The sequence below is a fragment of the Chenopodium album genome, chromosome 17, assembly GCF_948465745.1.
Source record: "Chenopodium album chromosome 17, dcCheAlbu1.1, whole genome shotgun sequence".
Lineage (NCBI taxonomy): Eukaryota > Viridiplantae > Streptophyta > Magnoliopsida > Caryophyllales > Amaranthaceae > Chenopodium > Chenopodium album.
Window position 1 is genome coordinate 4,579,058 of NC_137850.1, and position 21,561 is coordinate 4,600,618.

Sequence of the window (21,561 nt, forward strand, 5' to 3'; positions counted from 1 at the left end):
CTCTACCCTCTAGTCTTTAGTTCTACCCAGCACCACATTCCATACACAATAAAATATTCTCACTCCTTAAACCCTAAACCCTCTTTTTCTTTCTTCGTCTTCGTCTTCGTCTTCTCTCAAACAACTGCTATTTTCCAGAAAAAACCAGAGACAATTTCAGGAATCCTTTGAAAATTATTCATCCATTTCTCCATTGAAGCGCAGTTCACGTTCTCCATTAAAGCGCTCTTCACGCTCTCCACTGAGAAGCAGCTTCTGAGGTAAGTTGTTGTTTCTTTTTTGTAATCATCATTTCAATTTTCACAATCTAGGGCTTATCATTTAATTCGCACTGCAGTATGTTTAGAATTCGAAAATCTCAACGTTCTAATTACTAAGATTATGAAATTTCATAACAACCGATATGTTGCTAGAAAAGAAAATTATGAACCTTTTTTGATAATTGAATCAAATGTCACTAAAATTATGAGCCTTTACTGATAATTCAATCAAATTTGGTTGCTAATGTATTGTAGAACCCTTTAATGTTAGGATTCAATCAAATTAAGGAATCCATTCAAAATTACTCATCCATATGAATTTTTGGAGCCTTGTTTGACGAGTGAATCAACTTTGGTTGCTAATGTGTTGCAGGGTTTGGTTTATATAACCCTTTAATGTCGAAACAAAACCATGAAAATGGACCTTTTGCCCACGGGCACAATGCTCGGAAACAACCGGATTTCGAAGCTTTAAAGGAGCTTTTTCAGCATCACATTGACTCCTTTGATCATCTGATAGAGAATGGGTTAGAAACTATGATGGGCAGTTTGAAGCCTATTACTGTTCGTAATGCCTTTACTGGGGACAAACTTACAAATATCCTTTTTAAAATTTGAATTTCAGTGTTTTTTCTTCAGCTATTTGCTTTAAATTTCAGCTTTTGATTTTTTTGTTTTTAAATTTCGGGATTAATATTCCGTTTGTTTTTCCTTTACCTTTTGGTTTACTTTCTATTGGTCATCCAGAGTTGTTTCCTCCTCTTAAGGATAACAAGGGAATGGCCAAGGCTTTGCTTCCTTATGAGGTGAGCTTATTTTCGTAAGTGGTTTACTAACGCATTTTAATTTTCGTGTTTCGGAAATTGAGGTAATCAGCAGATCAATTTATTTTACTTGTTAATAGTGTCGGCAAGCAAAGGTATCGTATTCCGGGAAGTTAAAGGCTGATGTTTGCTTCCAATATAATCAAGGAGCTGTTATTAGGGAGAGCTTTAATTTCGGGCAGTTCCCTGTGATGTTAAAGGTTGGTGGATTTCTTCTACATTTTTACTTTTTTGATTTAAATTATTTTGCTTGTGGCTGTTCGATTTGTTAATTGCAATGCACTGTGAAGAATGTGGTTTATACATGACACCTTGAAATCAGGTGAATTACCAAATCCTTTTATTGTAAAAGAGAGGTAATCACTCAATGTAAGCATTGAATCAGTTTTAAATGCGAGATATAGGGCCAGTAAGTATAGAAAGTCAGATACCGAATGAAAAAATCTATCTGCTTGGTTCAATATGGTTTACGTTTGGTCATTTATGCAGCTACTGGCAGATGCATTGCAATAGCAAAACCTAGAATGAGTTGATTAGGAATTTCAAATCTCACTTCATCTTCAGTTTTCAGTAGTATCCATCTCTTGGGTTGTGCAATGAGCTACTCATTGGATGGACTATACTACTATATCAATGAAAACTATGCATCTTCACTTTGATATTATTACTTTATGTTCCCCTCCAAGGAAGATAAATGTTTAATTTGTTGATCTATAGTCAATTAGTCATTTAATGCTACAATGTATAGGTAGTTTTATTAATACTAGGAAGTAGTTATGTATCTGTAAAATCATTGCGGCAGGTGTAATGTTCATTCGAGTACAACTGAATTTGTTCATATGTTTATTAATTTTATTGTGTTAGACTCTTCAAGTTTAAGATAATGCTCTGAGATCTGATGGTTTTCTTTTCTGTTTTCTAATAGTCCAAGATCTGCCATCTCAGAAATGCGTCTGCTCGGAAATTGGTTTCTAACAGAGAGGAGGCAGCAGAGATGGGTGGGTGAGTATTCCTGGTTCTATGTGCTGGTTCAGACTTGTGTTTACATGATTTTTTTTTTAATTGAAGAAAGATGTTAGCATAATGTTATTTATGTTAATAGTGTGTGGCAATTTGTGTCAACTCTCAACATATTGCCTCTTATAAGCCATGCTGGTAAGACATTATTGATGCTCACTGAAAAGTTGTTGAATTTCGAATTTATAATTCTGATGAGACCAAGGAGCTGATGCTGATGTTTTGAAGTTAATCCTCTTGCCTAGAACTTTTTACCTCTTGTATTGGAGATACTTTTATTTCTTAAAGAAATAGATGGGACAAGGGCTTATAGGCATTATAATATGATTTAGAACTTCTGTAGTACATACTTGTTAAGAAGGGTCGAATTGTCCTCCACCATCACATGAGTGTCATGACTAAGATTAATCTTGTGAGTTTTGACAGTCAATACTGTTACTTCTACTATCAACCATCAATATGTGTAATAGGGAGCTTGATTTCAATTAAATGGAAAAAAAACTCGTAGATATTAAGATTAACATTACTGCACCTAGTTAGACCCTAGGGATAGCTCCATTGGTGATGCTATTGCTATACTAATTTGAATTGCTAACTCTTGCAACAGCATTTCTTATATTAATTTGAATTGCTAGGTGGGTGAGTATCCCTGGTTCTTTTCAGTGGTGATGCTATTGCTATATTAATTTGAATTGCACTTAAGATTATTGTTATCACTAAAGTTCTTTGGCCTTGTTAACTCTTAAACTATATGTGCAGGTATTTCATCTTAAATGGGATTGAGAGGATCATTCGACTACTAATAATGCAAAAACGGAACTATGTGAGTGAAAAATGTCTCCTGTGCTGATTCGATACACCCCTTGCTATATGTTTGTTGATATTTTCATTCTTTATGTATGAATTATTTTTGAAGAGCTGTATTATGATTATGACTAATCGATCTATTTGCTTATGCTACCAGTCTTAAAAATTAGTCGTGCAAAGCAATGATGAACTCATAGATTGTTGCTGGAGTTACTGTTAGACTGACTACCGTGACTGGTCTTTATATTGTTTATATCCTCATAGATTTTATGCTGACTTTTATCCACATAGACTGGCTGACTTTTTCTTTTGTGTTTCAGCCAATGAGCATGGTTCGAGGTTCATTTCGTGCTCGTAGAGAAGGTTATAGCGATAAAGCAGTTGCCATAAGGTTTAACGACTTTTATTTACAACTCTTTTCAATCATTTTTGTTCAGTTGTTTTGTTAAGCGGTGGATGTTTGCAAACTTGTCATGTAGATCAGATCATTCACTAATTAGGGTTCTATGTAAATTTCTAACCTCAAAATCAAAACTACACTCATCTGTTTTCTAAATTCAATCTAGTTTTATTTCGGTCATCACTCATCAGATGTAAGGTTTGAATTATCGCTCCATGAACATGCTGTAATGAATCTCTCCCAAGGAATCTGTTGTGCCATCCACTGACCCAGTCAACATGCAAAAATCCAATCACTGTTAGCTGTGTGAGCCAGTGCCCTACTGCTATGGCATTACCTATGTTTGAAGACCCTTCCCAGAAGCCATCACATTCAGTACATATGCAGTAAAGTGATCAGCAGTTGATATCCAGCACTGATTGAAATTTGATTAACCTTGCCATTCTCTGTGTACGGGGAAAAAATTCTTGCCATAAGAAAGAGAGTGGTTAAACAACGACAGAGAGTCAATCTGTGGTAATCAAAAGATCTTGTGTTGTTATGGACTTCATTCATAACGAGATCCTAGCTTTAACGTGGAAAATTCAAAATTAGAATGAAAGCTCAAAAGGAGAGCGAAGAGAAAATAACTTTGAAGAATGCACTGAAGAGAGTTTGCACCAATATCTAAGATCAAATCATGGCGACAAAATTGTAAAGAAGCTTCCGAAACCTTGGAAATTGAAGGTGTTTCTGGCCACATATATGTGGTATTTATCCAGATGAATCATCTAAGACCTCAGAAAACAGTGGTCATTAACAATCTTTATGAATCCTGTTGTAACAGATCTGGGAAATTCAAAGAAAAAAATGAAGCTTAATCTGTATGTAGATCTAGAAGAAAAACACCGTAAAAAGGGACTCTCCTTGCACCTCTAACCTCAATGAAATTGTCACTCTCCAAAACCATTTTCTATTAGAGGCGTGGCCACAAATTAATAGCCAGTGATCAAGACTATTCATCTAAGACCTCAGATTATGTAGTTATTGCCTTATTGGCCACTAGCCTGGTGTTAGATATATTCTTGGTCATTTTGGCATGGTTAGCCTAAGTGGAAAGCTTGCCAGTGTGAGGTGTCGTATGGTTGGGGTTGATTTAAGGGATGCTTTCTTACCCTTTGCTAGGTATAGGTTGTTGTCTATATTAAAAGATTTAATTGGTAAACGTTTCCTTGGAGAAGGGTTAGAAAGACGGAAGGGCCCTATGGGAGAAAGGTGGGTTGTGTAAGAGAATTAATTACTCTGTTATTTGGATGACACAAGGGTTGGGGTGAGTTTCCACCAGACCATTTATCCCCTTCACTTCCTTAGACATTTTTTTTGCCTATTAGATCCAGATCTTTCACATGTTCCCTTATTTCAGTTTTTTTTGCTTTCATTTCATCGCATTAGCTTCCCACTATATTCCAATTTCAGTTATGGATGCTGTTTTGCCATGTTGCTAAAGTAATTCTGTAATTTCTTTTGGTTTTTTTAGAAAACGCTCATTTTTGTTGTTACCCACTTGTAGATGTGTTCGAGAAGACCAGTCTGCTCTTACTGTGAGACTGTATTATCTCAATAATGGAAGTGCTAGACTTGGATTTGGGTGAGATCTGATTACTTTTATTATATTGAAGTATGTGACTATCAGTTTTTGCTGGAACTATACTAAGATTAATTTTTTTTATGCTGTGTAGGATACAAGGGAAAGAATTCTTGCTTCCTGTGGGCATTCTTCTAAAGGTTACATATAATATATTGTATTAATGACTTTTTTTGTTAATTTGGAATCATTATGCATTGGTTAGCAAATTGGGAGAGGTGGGTTTATATGGATCTTAGAAGAAACTAAGGAGGGCCAATGACGATTTGGTTGGAGGGTGTAAAAATGAAATATTGATAATGGGCTTGCGTAGCATGTCATTACATAGAAGTGAATGGAGAAGAATCAATATCAACTTGATAAGCAAATATGTAAGACGATAAGTCTTGATTTTAACAAACATCATGGAAAGATAATTAAGTTCATGCGAACTTGAAATCTGGTATCATTATGCATATTTTCAAGACTACGTCAAGTTGACATTCGAAAGTCAGTAAATCAAAACATGAAAATTCGTTGGGATAAAAGGAGTTATCGAATCAAAACTTGAATATTAATCAAATTGTCTTCTCCTTTTTATATTCTCAATTACTTTCTCTTTCTCTCTCTTCAACCCCCGTTCATCATTTTATGGTTCAACGCTTTAACCCATTTACCTCACCAACAACCCCCAACTTCATTACGCTACCAATAATTTCACCATAACCACCACCCACTCTCACCAAATACCACCCGCACCCCACCTCTATCATCAAAACCACCACAAAATCTAGAGTCCCTAAAACCCCAGCCATTGCCACCGCTGCTGGCGTACAATTCCTCTATATCTACGACCCATCTCACCACCACCCTCAATAAGTACCCAAAACCACCGCTCCCTGTTCTGATGTTTATTTCTCCTGTAATTTAGTTTTTTCCTTTTTATTGTTTTACCAATAAAAACCTGATGTTTTTTTTTTTTTAAAAAGTGGGGTATGGGGATAGCTGTCCCCCAATGCTCCCCCCCCAACCTCTATCCCCCACTAGCAGATGACCCTATCTTTTTGAGATTACGGCGTTATTTTTGTTGGTGTATGCACCTTAATATGCCATCTTATCTTGTCTTAGTTCTCGCGGTTTCCTGTTGTCTCTTTAGTTGTCATCTTCTTTTACCATTTTGCCTCCTGTGTATATTTTGTTGTTGAAACCATGTGGGACCTGATGGCAGGCATTTATTGAGGCTACTGATCATGAAATATATGTGGCATTGACATGTTCCTACAATGAGCAATATGAGGGAGTAAAAGGTTCTGTCGGCACACAACTTATTGGAGAAAGAGCTAAAATTATTCTTGATGAGCTGCATGGATTATCGCTTTTGACACGTCGCCAATGTCTTGAGCATATTGGTATGATGTATTTCTGATACATTTGCATTTTCAGCTGTCTGGCCATGTTAATTTTGTTAATTGATTAATTCATTTCTAACATTTAGAAGTGGGGATTGGGCAATTCTATAGTCATTTTGAACATATTTTAGCCATTAGTTCATTCTGATATCAAATCATGTCTAAGACTTGTCCTGCTAAACTGATTCTTTCGTTCATTCATTATAGGACAGAGCTTCCAACCTGTCATGGATGGGCTAGAAAAAGAAAGTTATTTAGTTGTAAGTCTTATGTTTTCCATTTTCTTCCTTGATAAGTGGTCTCCGAATTATTGTCCATATGTTTTGTACATCCCTCATCTGTGTCTTATTTGATTTTAGGTTGGAAACGCTGTGCTAGACGATTTTATTTTTGTCCACCTTGGCTCCAATAACTACGACAAGTTCAATCTTCTAATGTTGGCCTCATATTCTCTCATATGTCTATCTATCTCTCTCTCTATCTTTCTTTTTTTCTGCTTTTTCATTGTTAACATGAAATTTGCTTTAGATTCATGTTGCAGAAACTCTTTTCATTGGTAGATCAGACATCTGTACCAGACAATCCAGATGCATTGCAAAACCATGAAGTTTTGCAAGCTGGTGAATTGATCTCTATTTATCTGAAGGTATTACATTTTGCTCTGAACAAAACCATGTTGTTTTGTGTGCATGTGATGAACTGAATTTCCTGGCTTAATATTTCTGATTTAATAATGCAATAATAAAGATAAAAGCTTTAAGATTGATTGATAATGGTGGAAGGGTTACAAAAGATAAGTTAATAGCTTAAGGCTATTACTCTCAAATAGTGAGTTTAGCTCACAACTCTCCAAAATGGTTTTAGGCCATGACTCTCTCTAGGTTTCCCTAATAAATTTCTGCTTACCTCTTCCTTTCCCCTCTCCCTCTATTTATACTAAGGCTAAAGACTACTCTGTATTAACCTAATCATACTAACCTTCCCAAAGTGCCCCTCCTAAACTTCCCAAAGTATTAACCTAATGATACTAGACTTCCCAAAGTGCCCCTCCTAAAGCTAATCTATTACGTTACCGGCCACCCAAAGTTCCACCTTGTCCTCAAGGTGGATAGTAGTTTGCACTGAATTTCCGGCCTCGGCAACATTGATGCTTGTTCCAACTTTTGAAAAAGCCAAAACTGAGAATTCATACATGTTTGATATCATCTCTGGATTCATTTTTATTGGAAAATGAATGTATGGATAGCTGGTAATCTAAAAACTATTCATCAACGATTACAGCAACGACAGCAGCAGCAACAAAGACTTAGTCCCAAAGTTATTTGGGGTCTGCTAAGGAACTGTCTGCAAAAAATGGAACAAAGAATGGAAAAGTGATAAAAATGAAAGAGGAAAAAGAGAAAAATGTAGTGTGCCAAAAAAAAAAAAAGAAAAAAAAAAAACCGGTGGCAATATAAAGCTAAAATCCAAAAAGAAGAAACTAAGAACTACAGTATATAAAACCAAACAAATTCTTCCTCTCTTTTTTAATTGCAATGTTGGAGCTTTCACGCTTACAAATGTACATTTTATAACATTAATATCTTAAATTATACAGGTATTTTAGTAAAAATTATAAAAATCTGATATTTTGAGAGTATATATTGAGATCAATCTAACAAGATCCCACATTACTATTTTTTGCGAACATATAAATCACAAAAAACGATCAAACAAGTGTGTGTGAATAGTGTAAAATTCCAAGTATTGCTTTTTAAAAAGAATGTAGGAATTATTAAACTACTAACCAAATCAGATAATATTTAAAACTAAATTAATTAGATCTGAAAACCTTACCTGAAGATGACTGATGTCTAAGCAATTATTCAATAGCGCATCCTTACACTTGGTGAAGTCCCATTTTCCAGCCTGCGAAAATTATAGAAAAAACAAGAGTGGCTTCCTCCCAAATATTTTGAAATCTGGTGTTTTTACTTCATCCCATTTATTAAATAAAAAATAAAATAATATTGAAATCATTTGCATGCACACTTAGCAACAACACGCGAGTTAGTTTGCAAGCCTGAGACTGATTCAGTAACCACCATTTCACCAGGTTAAGGTTTGTCATTCTAATGTTAAACACAGACCGTGGCCAAACAATTTATTGAAACATAACATTAGTATAGCCTACGAAGACATGTCACTAAAAACTATTGTAAACTGCTAATAGGCTTATGACTCGTTTTTCCGTTTTGTAATTTTATAATTTGTTATGCTTTACAGTGTTATGTTTCATTTCAGGATAAACTACAGGAATGGCTTTATCGATCAAGGAAGATTCTTAATGATGAAATGAGCCAAAAAGGCGAAAAGTTTGATCTCAGCAGCTGTATGACATACTCTTCAGCTATTTTTTCTTTGAATGCTGTGTTATTTAGTTGTTTCTTCATTTGTTTTGATGTTCGGTAATCTTTTTCTTTTCCGGGCTTGGTGACTAATGACATCTACAAAAATCATCATAGTTTATTCCTTACTATTATTCATCCATGCATATGAGAGGAAAAACATCTTTGCTTCATATTAATGTCTTTTGATATCCAAATTAAGTTCCACATTCCGCATTCAATAACCTAAACTTTATATGTTTGGATATTGCGTACAAAGTATCATATAGGTGTAGTGATGAAACTGTCTTTTGTTTCTTAGTTGTTAACCTAAACTTTATTTGTTAAGATATTGCGTACAAATTATCATATAGGTGTAGTGATGATCTGCCATTTGTTTCTTAATTGTTTAGATGGAGGAAGAGTTCCATCATTTGAGTGGTGGTTGGCTATTGTTGGTGGGTCATATATTGGGTGGTGGGTCATATGTTAGTGGGTACAATTTTGGTGTGATGACCGTTCGTAAATGATGATTCCAGTGGTTGAAGGTTGATAAAGCCATAAAGGCCTGAAGTGGGGGTGTTGATGGAAATTGTGGTAAAGTTTGGCTGGGATGGTATGGTCATAGTGTAGAGGTGTTTGTGGGCCCATGGGGAATCAGAATAGAGGCATTTTGAGGGACTTAGGAACCAAGTGAATGGAAAGGAATCCCAAAAAAGCATCAACCAAACTTAATCCAAGGGATTTAAGGGTGTTACCTCTTTCTTTCCTGGAACCCCCTACCATACAGCCCCTAAGAATTAAGAATTCATTAGCTCTGAGTCTTTGAAGAAGCTTCTATATAGATACTGTAGTCCCCCATAATAAAAAGGCCTATGCTGATGATTGAATGATATTGCTTGTTTCTCTTTTTGAGATTACCTGACTTAGCTGTGAATGTAACCACTGTGATTGAATCCTTCGAGTGATACTTGATGGCAAATGTTGAAGGCTTTTTTTCTATTGATATTTGCGATTATCTCCCTTTATTAATTTTTGGGCTGTCCTCCGCCGATTATCTTCTTATCATCTCTTAAATAATTCATTTAACTTGTTTCAAATGACTCCCTTTTCTTTTATTACCTTTTATTTCCTGCACAATTACCTTATCTTTTAATAATTCCCACACTTTCTTCTACTGCTCATTCTCTCTCTATCCACCTTAATTTTTCCAAAAAAGCCTACACTCTCCTACCAAAAATCTTGTTAAGTTAGTTCTCATTTGCATAACATTTTGTTTCCTGAAATAGGTTTGGGCATCTTTGTTTTCATATTGATTATTTTAACTGTTATCCCCTCTCCGTGCTACTTTGAAAACATAATTTTTATTTCCGAACGAATAAAACTGCTCCCTACGCTCCTTATAACTTTTTTAGTTAGGGGTTTTTCTGAAAATAAGGAATTTGGGATATCATATAATTAGGGGTTTTTAGTTAGGTTTTTTTTTAATTTTTTTATTTTTATGACAAAAAAGGAAGATTACATATACTGCGAATTGAATTCGGGCAGTAAGTATAAAGTCAGCAAGGAAGATAAAGCTAATTGCATTTGGTTGTATAGGCTGCTTGTTGTTGATTATCGTCTTTACTCCTTCCCTCCATCCCATCCCAATCTCTTTCATTTTCTCCCTCCACCTTCCCTTTCCTTTCTTCCTTCAGTGCTTGAACCAACCCCCCCCCCCCCCCCCCCCCCCCCCCCCCCCCCAAGAAAACCAGGAATATGAAACCATCTACGGGTGCCGATAGAACCAATGCGTAATGACAGGTGTAGAAATAATAATGATTGCAAACAATTGCAAAAATTGATGACGGGAATGCAAATTTGTGTGTTTCTAGATGTGACGAAAGAGGATGAGAGAAAGAAACGAAGTTGAGAGATGAATTTGCAGGTTTTAGGTAAAAATAATTGGAAGCAACAGTTAATAGAGCATTAAATAAGGGTGGTAATCAGTCAAAAAAGCTGGTCTCCGGCAAATTTTTAGTAATTCTTGGGCATATTTTTAGGGAAAAGGTTAGAAAAATTTTGTCTGTAAAATTTTCCAATGGGGGTATAACTGGAATAAATTATTGCCAATAAAGGAAATGGGAAAAACATTTTAGTAAGTTCTTTGTAACATGTTTTCCTTAATTGCTTAGTTTCTACTCCTTTTCCCCTTCCCAACCAAACATCTCGAATAGCTTATATGTTAAAATATCCTTTTAGCGTTGCCAAGCAGCCGAGCAGGTATGTAAAATTGTGAAATTGATTAATGTGTTATGTGTTACCTGTCCTCTGAACTAATGCAGTAGGAGATGTCAAGAAGCTGTTAAACAAAAATCCCTCTACACAGATTGGAACTGCTATCGAGAATTTGCTGAAAACAGGAAGATTGGCAACAATGTCAAGTCTGGATTTGCAGCAGGTATAAATGCTCAGAATTATTGCTCTCAGGAATTTAATGTTGTTGATTACTCTTAATGTTGAGGAAATGTTGTTGATTTACTCTTGATGTTGAGCTCAAATATAGTATGGTTGTATGGAATGCTTCTTGAAGTCCCTTAGCTCCTAGTGAGCATTTCTTTCTTAAATTTGGTAGTTTTGAGCAAACTGGGGTTGTTCTGGATCCTGATTCTCTTTTGACAATCTGGTACCTGTTCCAGTAGGTTTTTTTTTTTTTTTTTTTTTTTTTTTTTTTTTTTTTTTTATATATGTATCTTAAGAACTCTACAAACCCTATGAGATTGAAGGAGCTAATTTACATGAGAGTATAAAAAACATGAGAGGGGGAGAGAAAAGGGTAGGCAGAAATTTATTAGGGAAACCTAGAGAGACAGAAATTTATTAGGGAAACCTAGAGAGAGTTACAGCCTCAAGCCATTGTTGGAGAGTTGTGAGCTAAACTCATTATTTGAGAGTAATAGCCTTAAGCTATTAAACCCAACTTTTGTAATCCTTGTCCACTGTCAATTAATACTAAAGCTTTCATTTTGTTATTTCTTATTAAATCAATTTTATAAAAAAAGTCAGATCATTTAGTTAAACAAGAATCAATCTTTTCTTTGAGTCCAGTCTGTGAAAATCAGTTCATGACACGGGGTTAAATAGTTTATCGAAAAGTAAGGGATGTGAGAGGAAATAAATAATAAAAAATGCAGTCATGGGTTTGAGTGGGGACCATGAGATGAGAGAGATGTAATATTAAAATGTATTATTTTGCCAAAAATGGAAGTGTATAAAAATATGACGGGCTTATGGTAAGTGTAACACTTGAATAAAGAAGTGGGAGTATAGTAAAAGTGCTGTATTTGAACATATATGAGTCACTAGTTGATGTTGTCTAGTCTGTTGAGCACTTTGTTTGTGTGCAGGTAGTTTGTTTCGAATTACTGAAATATGGTGACCGTAAAGTTTTTCCTTATGCTACTTTTTGACCTCGGAAATTTCTAACCTGTTATGTTTTTCATATTCAGAAAGCTGGCTTTGCTATTCAGGCCGATAGGCTGAACTTCCTGCGTTTCCTTTCGAATTTTCGAGCTGTTCACCGAGGTGCTGCTTTTGTTGATGCTCGTACTACTACTGTGCGGAAGCTGCTTCCTGAGTAGGCTTTCTTACTTAAGTTTTCTCTCATCTACAAAAGTGGTCTTCTCCATTCATTGTTTAATAATATTAAATTCATGCAGGGCTTGGGGTTTTTTGTGTCCTGTGCACACTCCTGATGGAGGGCCTTGTGGATTGCTGAATCATTTGACTTGTACATGTAGTAAGTGCTTACATTGGCTCTATAATGTTCATGTAATTATAGAGTTATTCTGAGTTTCTTATCATGGTAGAGTCTAAAAAGTACATCACTTGTTTTATTACCTAAATTCAGGAATTACCTCCTTCTTTGACGATCAAGGAGAAATGAAAAACTTTGTCACAATGAGATCCTCTATCATCAAAGTCTTGGTGAAGATGGGAATGAAATCATCATTGCCAAAAATTGTCCAAGCTGGTCCTCCTGAAGTTATTTCTATCCTCCTTGATGGGCGAGTAATTGGAACCATACCGTCTGGTCAAGTTGAGGATATTGTCAAACACTTGCGAAGATTGAAGCTGTCTGCAGCCACAGTGGTTTGTTTCTGGGCATCTGTGTTATTTTTTGAAGCTTGTTTGCATCATTATCTTATGTACTCACATGTTGCAGGTTCCATGTGATCTGGAAGTGGGCTATGTTCCATTGAGCTTTGGTGGTGCTTATCCTGGATTATTTTTATTTACAAATCCTTCTAGGTTTATTCGTCCAGTTAAAAATATCTCTATTCCTTCCGAAGATAGTAATGATATTGAACTAATTGGCCCATTTGAACAGGTACTGGTACACTCTGTACGTTAGATCCACTTGCTTTTATGCAGTTACATGTCTGAATGGCTAGATTGATTAAATTTACCTGTTTTCCATGATATAAAGTATGTTGGATGACAAGTCAAAAAGCTATGACAGTTGTCTGGGCCTTATTCTTCTCATGTGTTTTCTTTAGGCTTGTGTTTCTTTAACCCCCCCTTACTATTGTTTTTTTTTTTTAATTTTCTCTTATTTGCTCATTTTCTTAATTCAAAGAAGGGTAAAATAAGGGTGAAAGGAGAAAAGAGGGAATCGAAAAATACTTATTGACAAATAAAGGGAAAAAAGGGAAACACGCCTGTAATATCCTGTGAAAAGAGGTTACAACTGACTGCCATAGATAAATTTTTCCCCTTGTTCATTTATATTTTCATATGGCCACTTGGAGCATATATTGGTGATTCTTCTGCTGTTGCATCATTTATGCTGCTTACAGCAGTTCTTTATATGTTTCCTTCATTTTTTAAGGTATACATGGAAATTCAATGTCCTGATGGTGGAGATCAAGGGCGACGAGAAAATTTTTCTGCAACTCATGAGGAAATACATCCTACAGGGATATTAAGTGTTATTGCTAATCTTACGCCATGGTCTAATCACAATCAGAGTCCACGTAATATGTATCAATGCCAGGTTTGTCGTAAAATATTTGTTTGATCCCTTCTGCTACTTGCGATTCTTGTAATAACTTATATGCTTATTTTTCTCAACATTTACTTATCTTTAGATGGCAAAACAAACTATGGCCTTTTCGTCTCAAGCAATTAAGTTTCGTACAGATCAAAAGGCATATCATCTTCAGGTATGTTGTATTTTTCTTTTTTCCTCTGAAGAACGGTTTTTTAAAGATTTAAAAGAGGAATACAGCTAGAGGACAAGATTTGTTGTATTTTATTACATTTGATGTTATGTTGGCAGATGTGTGTTTTGTACTGTGTTATTCCTTTTATTTTTTTATGGCTGTTTTGTGCTTGTTTCATATCATATACTGAAGCTTCTTTAGATCAATTGCGGTCAATGGTTTGTTACATTCTGATGAATTTACTGCTTCAGTAAAGCTTAATACAGTAGAGAATATGTTATTATTTATGTATAGAAAATAAAATCTGTTAAAATGTGAGCTTGTATACTAAAGTGGATAACTTGTGAGCTCTATGAGATCAGATTCTTCTCTCCAATCCATATTCGAAAAAGTTAGATTAGAGTTGAATGCTGAAAGAGCTTATTGTTTCCTTGCAATGGTGCTCCAAATTACTCGAATGGAAGCAAAGGAGTATATTGTAAACTTTGTTTTGTTTTGTTTTTGTTTTTTTTTTATTTTTTTTTTATCTCCCCTCTCTCTGAAATGTTTGGAGGTTGTTGAGGAATTTGTTTGAGAAAGAAGTTTTGCATTTGAAGTTTGATTTGTTGAATTGAAGTTCTCTTTGCATGATTCCATCTTCAACTTTTTATTGTTTTAGATGTGATAAAAGCAGGTTTATGTTCAGCAAAATGATTCAATAATTTTGAAGCATAACTTATTTTATTGTTCTGAATTTTGTTATCTAAAATATATTTTAATGGTACCCTTGGTAGATACTACTCATACTATACTGGGTTGTCCTGTAAAAGCTCTCATCTTTTCTATAACACTGTTGCTTTATGATTGGGTTTTCCCATGATGTCTTTGATTGAGTAATAAGCAGAGAGGTGGAATGGTTTGTATGGGTTCTCATTTGAATGCGACAATATCATATCTTTAGAAGGGTTAGAGCATTGTGACTAGAATTTATTTATGCAGTAATTGTTTTGTTTTCTTCAACCTTGTTGAAAATTTGAGTAAATAAGCTCTCCGCTTGATCTATATTTTGGCTTATTTTGTTCTCCTTTTGTTTCCAAAATAAATAATTTACTTGAGTCTTTGCAGACTCCTCAAAGTCCGATTGTGCGCACAGGTTCCTACACTAAGTATTGCATCGATGAATATCCTTCTGGGACCAATGCAATAGTAGCAGTTCTGTCTTATACCGGGTACCCCTAACAAATAAATATATGTTGAAATGTATTTGGATGTTTCATATCCACATTAACTCAGGTCCTTTCTTTCTCCAGATATGATATGGAAGATGCCATGATTTTGAACAAATCATCCGTTGATCGTGGGATGTGTCATGCTCAGATATATCAGGTTTTTAAATCCCCCTCCCTCTTTTTAAGCCTTATTCTACTGTTAGTATCTGTTAGCAATACTTGTTCAATTCTGAAGATATACTAATTATGTTGTGAGCAGTCAAGTATATTAAGGATAGTATTGTACATTTGTACAGTCGATTTTGAAGGAATGCTATAATAAGTGACTCCTTCAAGTGTAGAAAGGATTGTCCTGAACATCTTCTCCTTGCTCCTTGAAGTCACTTGAGCAAACTTACTGGTTAGGGGCATGGCTGGTTTTAAAAAAACCCCATCTCTTTTGCCTGATGTTCTTGATGATGACTTGATCCTGCCCAGGATGCCCATAGCGAGTAATGGCTAGAAGTATGTATATCAGGTTCCTTTTGATAGCTAATTTTATAGTCACAGGGAGGGTCAGATACAAGTTACTTGTGCTTGTATGATTGTATCTGTCATCGGTCTGGCTAGTTCATTTTACAACAATGAATTAACATGCTTAATGGTCCTTGTTTTTAAAGCCATTGTTTAGGAGTACCTTAGTCTACAAAGAGTACTGGATGAAACTATATATGCCACTATGCCAGGGCCTCTGCTTGTAGCCTTATTGCCATGCTGTAGATCTTATTTGAGCCTTGTCAGGGCCCTTTAACTCTAGATCTTATTTACCTATAAAAGTTTATTTAGAATATATGTTCCCAGCTCAATGACCAGTAGAGATATTGGTCATGAGGAAATCATTTGGCATATTTGCCAGTCAACTAAAAAAAATTAATGCTATTCACTTTTTAAAATTCCTTTATTTTGCATCTGCTCATATGATTGGTGTTGCAGACAGAAACTATTGATTTGACTGAAGATGGCAGCAGATCTGATCGTTCCAGCAAAACTTTTCGAAGAAGTACTGTTGATCAATCAGCACATTCTTTGATTGATGTGGATGGACTTCCCTACGTTGGGCAGGTTGTTTTGTGTTTTATTTGCATTAACCTTGCCCTTTTACTATGTTTTCATGATTCATATGGAAGCTAACAATTTACTTGCATTCAGGTAATACATCCTGGTCAGCCATACTGCAGTGTGTACAATAGCACAAGTGGCACAGTATTTACTCACAAATTGAAGAGTTCAGAGACGTCTGTAGTTGATTATGTAGGCATTGATGGAAAGAATAAAAAAGAACTTCAAAAGGTATTTTGTGTCCTTTAAATGGCAATGTCTTTGATTGAGATAACGATCTGCGAATATCAATGTTGTATTATGCACCACATAAGAAATATTAATCAATTTTATTATTCAAGTATAGTGTGTTCTTTGTTTTGTGACTCAGTAATTTGTATCCGCCTTAGGTATATGGCTAGAGGACCCAACCATTTTCCCTATGTTACTCAAAGTTTATGGGTACTTTCCTAACATGGGTAGTTTAAATGTAATCAAGAGTCCATGCTTAGGATATTGTTTTGAAGAGTATGGAGTGGGGACATCACTTTCTTGCTAATAAGAGTATTATTTTGTTTATTATTAACAGTATAATGTGTACTGGTATACAACAACAAAACCCTAGCCTTATATCCAAATGGATGGGTTTGTTGAAGATTAGAGAGAGAGAGAGAGAGAGAAGAGGGGGGGGGGGGGATTGTTTCATATGATAATATAATGTAAGTGTCCAAATTTGGGATATGGACTCCCAGGAATGATTAATATAAAATAAATATTATTTAATTTTTGTATATATTTTCCACCTGTATTAAAAGAATAAGGTAACTTTGTTTTCGTACCCTACTATTAGAGATTTTCAAGTTAAGCCTTGTCTACATGAGTCTGGGTTTGAGATTAAGAGTGCTAATAATAGAATTAATATTTGGAAGTGGATAAAGAGAGAAACTAATTAGAAAATGAAGGGATGGAGAGAGAAAAGGGGTTGGTGATATAAACATAGAAGTATGAAAAAATACTTTGGATAGCAGAAAATTAGAAGTGTGAAAAAATCAGGGATAAAGGAGTATTCCTGTTTCTCGTATTGCGTTCTCGGTTTGACTGTTTAATGGTCTTTACATGCCTTGGTTACAGCTGAAACGATTATGGATTCTTTCTTTGGTTCTCAGGCTAATATTCGGTTTCGACGTCCAAGGAATCCTATTATCGGGGACAAATTTAGCAGCAGGCATGGGCAAAAAGGTGTTTGCTCTCGGTTGTGGCCAGATATTGATATGCCATTTTCTCATAATACTGGGATGCGCCCCGATCTTATCATAAATCCGCATGCATTTCCTTCAAGGATGACAATTGCAATGCTTTTAGAATCCATTGCTGCTAAGGTAAACAGCAAGTCAGTTTATATTTTGTTGGTTTCTACTGCTGTGTTAGCCTTCTGATTTCCAACTTCCAATTTGTTCTGAGGTATGGTAGATAGCCTGCAGGCCACAACATGATTATAGCTTTCCTGACGTTGATTCTACTCTGGCTCCATCTAGTTAGCTAAAGCTTGCTACTCTCCCTTTTAGGGTTCTTTGTATACTAGATTCACTATGTTAATTTGGGAACACACTGTTCATGATCACAAAATTGATAAGAGTTTTTTTTTTTTTTTTTTTCCTGATCTTTTGGGATTGTTTATGAATAGTTTTGTTTCTAATCTTAATTCAAAGGGGGAAATTGGCTTTTGATTTACGCTTGATACATACATACATACAAGTGATAATTGAGTGCTTTCTGATTGTGGGGCAAACAATATTTGTTGTTGTGTTCTTGACTGCAGTTGTGATGTTGGCATTTGACACCTTATGTTTTGTTCTCTTTTCTTTTTACAGGGTGGCAGCTTGCATGGTAAGTTTGTTGATTCAACGCCATTTGAAGACTCACTCAAGAAAGCTGATGGAGAGCATGGATCCGAATCAAGTTCACTTGTTGATGAACTTGGAACCATGTTAACGGCTCAAGGATTTGATAGATTTGGTACTGAAGTATTGTATAGTGGAGTTTTTGGAACAGAACTAATGTGTGAGATCTTTATTGGGCCTGTTTATTATCAAAGGTTGCGGCATATGGTTTCAGACAAATTCCAGGTACGTCTGTCGACTGTCGCACATTCTTTTTATTTATTTATTTATTTTTTTTTTTTTTGTTGAGATGTACACTTCAGTTTTTCATTTTCACTTTCTTTCTCCAACTATTGCACCCTGCAATTTTCTTGCTTTTCTCGAGAAGGCATCATAGTTATTCATAGGTAGGGAACTAGCATCAAATGTGAAAAATGCACAGGCTTAGGTTATTATTTCATAAATTGGCGAATATGCCTTGTGTTTGGGAAGAGTATCATGAACAAGCTAAATCAAATGTACCTAACTCTGCTGGGCTCCAGTTCTTCAGCTGTTCACGCCTTTATAAGCATTTTTCTAATATGAAATTTCTGGATAGTCCCAGACTTGTGCTGGGAATTTTCTGTTGATGACTCCACTATCTCAATCCATCAACTTCCAAGCTATAAGTGGACCAGGATTTCCTCTAGGACTTTCGACAACCTTGATGGGCTGGATCCTCCTACCCGATCTTCAATAGTCAATTGCTGGAAGCCAGCCAGCAACAGAGCAGAAATTCCCGCCAGCAAAGTGGAAGTTTCCCAAGCCTGGGTGTCCATTTCTCTCGTCCTTTCCTTTGTGCTGCCTTTAAACAGAGCTATTATAATCCAATATACCTAAAGTAGGGGTGGGAGCTTGAATGAAATTCCCGGTCTACATTGAAAGCTTCTATCGTAGACTCATTTGAGAAGGCTTCCTCTTTCAGAAAAGAATAGTAGTGTTCTTTTTAATTTATGAAACTAAAGAATATAATAGTGAAACACATGGAAACCATTTCAGCAAAATAAGCTGTGCATGCTTGCATGTTAAAGTTGTATTTTTTCTGTTTTGGGTTATTTTTGTGAAAGTCCTTGTGATTCTTGCATTCTAGTATGTACAGACTACAGTTTTAGAAAATTTCGTAGTAGTGTTTTTGTTTCATGCATACATTCAGTTATGCTGCATTATTGAACTTGCATCTAATTTAAACCAAAAATGCCCTGTTCCTGCTCATGTGACCTGTCATCATTTATTATTGATGGGCTGAGATGTGAGATTTTTACTTCTGTAACCGGAAGCTGTTGCTGGTTTTAAGGATGCGTCCACTCACATAGACAAGGAAATGACACACCCAACCAACTTTGACAACCCAATATTGACTCTATCCTTGGTGGGGCCTCAATTGTACTGCAAATCAGTCTTGCCCAGAAGAAGATAGTCAGAAATTATGCCTGAAATGTGTGACTTCACTTTTTATTATCCTTGGGCACAAAGTTTACGTGACCATGACGTGTTTGTTAAGTTAAATCACTTTTTCCCTTTCTTCTTACTTCACAGGTTCGTTCAACTGGAACTGTGGATCCGATAACACGACAACCTATAAAAGGTAGAAAGCTTGGTGGAGGTGTTCGGTTTGGAGAAATGGAAAGGGATGCAATGCTTGCCCATGGTGCTGCTTATTTACTGCATGACAGGCTACATAAAAGCTCAGATTATCATGTTGCTGATGTGTGCTCTCTTTGTGGAAGCATCCTCTCTGCAACTATTATCGAGCCACACAAGCAGGTGGTGCAAAAAATTAATGGACTACCTCCTGCAAGGGCTCCCAAAAAGGTTTTTTGCCATTCTTGTCAGACCAGCAAAGGAATGGAAACAGTCGCTATGCCTTATGTTTTTAGATATCTAGCAGCAGAACTGGCCGCTATGAATATTAAGATGACCCTCGAGCTAAGTAATGGAGCAGGAGCTTGAAATGGAGTTTGACACCTATGATGAAGCTAAATAGCAAGTTGTATCATTTGATGCAAGATACTTGGAAATTAGAAAGTAGTACATATCTTCCTGAATTGATGCAAGGGGTGTGAAGCAAGGATCGGATGTATATGGTACAAACTCGCTGCCCAGCATATTCTCTGAAGAAGATCAAACCCCCAGGGGTTCTGAAAGCTCACAGTTTTGCTAAATTATACAACTTCCACATTTTACACCTAGGGTGGGAATTGTACTAGTTGTATTCTAAGTTTATACATTGTATAATGTATATCCTTTTTTGAAATGAGATTTTGTTTTTGAATCCTGAGTCCCCCTGTCCCCCTCTCAGTCTCTCTTGTTCAACCCTTTCGTTTTCATCTTATTGATTCTGCACAAGTATCGTTTTTTGTTTTTGTTTTTGTTTTTTGGGTTTGAAAAAAGCTTTGCTCAAATCAGTAACAGTGTCTAGTATGGCAGTGGGTATGAAGGTGAAGCTCGTGGAGTATGAAATAGTTATAAGTAGGGTTGTTCATCGGTCCAAGACCGGACCAGACCGACCCGGACCGGATCGAAGACCGATAATTAAAATTTTAAGAACCAAAGATTGGATCGATGGACCGGACCGAACCGAAAGAATCAGCCCAAAACCCAGACCGGACCATTTTAGACTGATTTAAGAATTTTTTTAATAAGAATTCTAATTTTTTAATAATTTTATGAAAAACTTGAAAAAAGTAAAGGAAAATCTACACTTCAACTTTTTTTTTTTTTTTTTTTTTTTTTTTTTGTATATTTAGTACAAAAAAGCCCATAAATTTAAAGTATTTTAAGCTTATTAAGGATAATCTTAATCATTATTTAAGGTTTCATGCATATTTTTAATAAAAAAATTTAGTTCGGTCCAAAACCGGTTTTTATAGGGTTTTGGACCGGACCGAAGACCGGAAAAATAAATTTCTAGACCCGAAGACCGGACCGAATTGACCGATTAATTCGGTCCGGTCCGGTCCGGGGTCGGTCCGAGGTGGTTCGGACCGATTTATGAGCAGTTGAACACCCCTAGTTATAAGTATTATTGTATATTTGAATAGAAAAAAAATTAAAACAATACTCCTTCCGTTTTTTTTTTTATTTGCATTACTTGGTGATGTGCGGAGTTTTAGGAGAGTAATATAATATTGTGAGTGGGTGAATAATTTATAATACTAAAAGTTAGATGGGGACCATGAAAGAGAAAGAATGTGAGGGATATTAAATATTTTTATTATATAAGTGGGGACCATAGAAGATAGAGAAATGATAAAATAATTAAGTAGGATTTTAAGTAAGAGAGAGAAATGATAAAATAATTAAGTAGGATTTTAAGTAAGAGAGAGAAATGATAAAATATAATATAAAGTTATCAAATAAGGAAGTGATGTATTTAAAAAAAATGCCCATAAAAAGAAAGTGATGCATTTAAAAAAAAAATAAAGGGAATACAATCTAAGCTATACTTATATAGGTAATTACACGTA

General features: G+C 35.5%; 1 protein-coding gene across 1 annotated transcript; it reads left to right on the forward strand.

Annotated features, from left to right (window-relative positions):
- The first annotated feature begins 61 nt into the window (after positions 1 to 61).
- On the forward strand, positions 62 to 20,366 carry LOC145587453 (DNA-directed RNA polymerase I subunit 2-like). The gene is made up of 28 exons (XM_081644188.1): positions 62 to 260; positions 634 to 858; positions 990 to 1,066; positions 1,165 to 1,284; positions 2,010 to 2,086; positions 2,861 to 2,924; positions 3,229 to 3,299; positions 4,858 to 4,935; positions 5,027 to 5,072; positions 6,140 to 6,320; positions 6,528 to 6,580; positions 6,680 to 6,756; positions 6,849 to 6,966; positions 8,604 to 8,691; positions 11,011 to 11,126; positions 12,175 to 12,302; positions 12,385 to 12,464; positions 12,576 to 12,817; positions 12,891 to 13,055; positions 13,557 to 13,721; positions 13,816 to 13,890; positions 14,995 to 15,098; positions 15,180 to 15,255; positions 16,071 to 16,199; positions 16,287 to 16,427; positions 17,342 to 17,554; positions 18,047 to 18,301; positions 19,631 to 20,366. The coding sequence occupies exons 2-28, from the start codon at positions 657 to 659 to the stop codon at positions 20,042 to 20,044; spliced, it is 3,555 nt and encodes a 1,184-aa protein (XP_081500314.1). The 5' UTR covers positions 62 to 260; positions 634 to 656; the 3' UTR covers positions 20,045 to 20,366.
- The last annotated feature ends 1,195 nt before the right edge of the window (positions 20,367 to 21,561 follow it).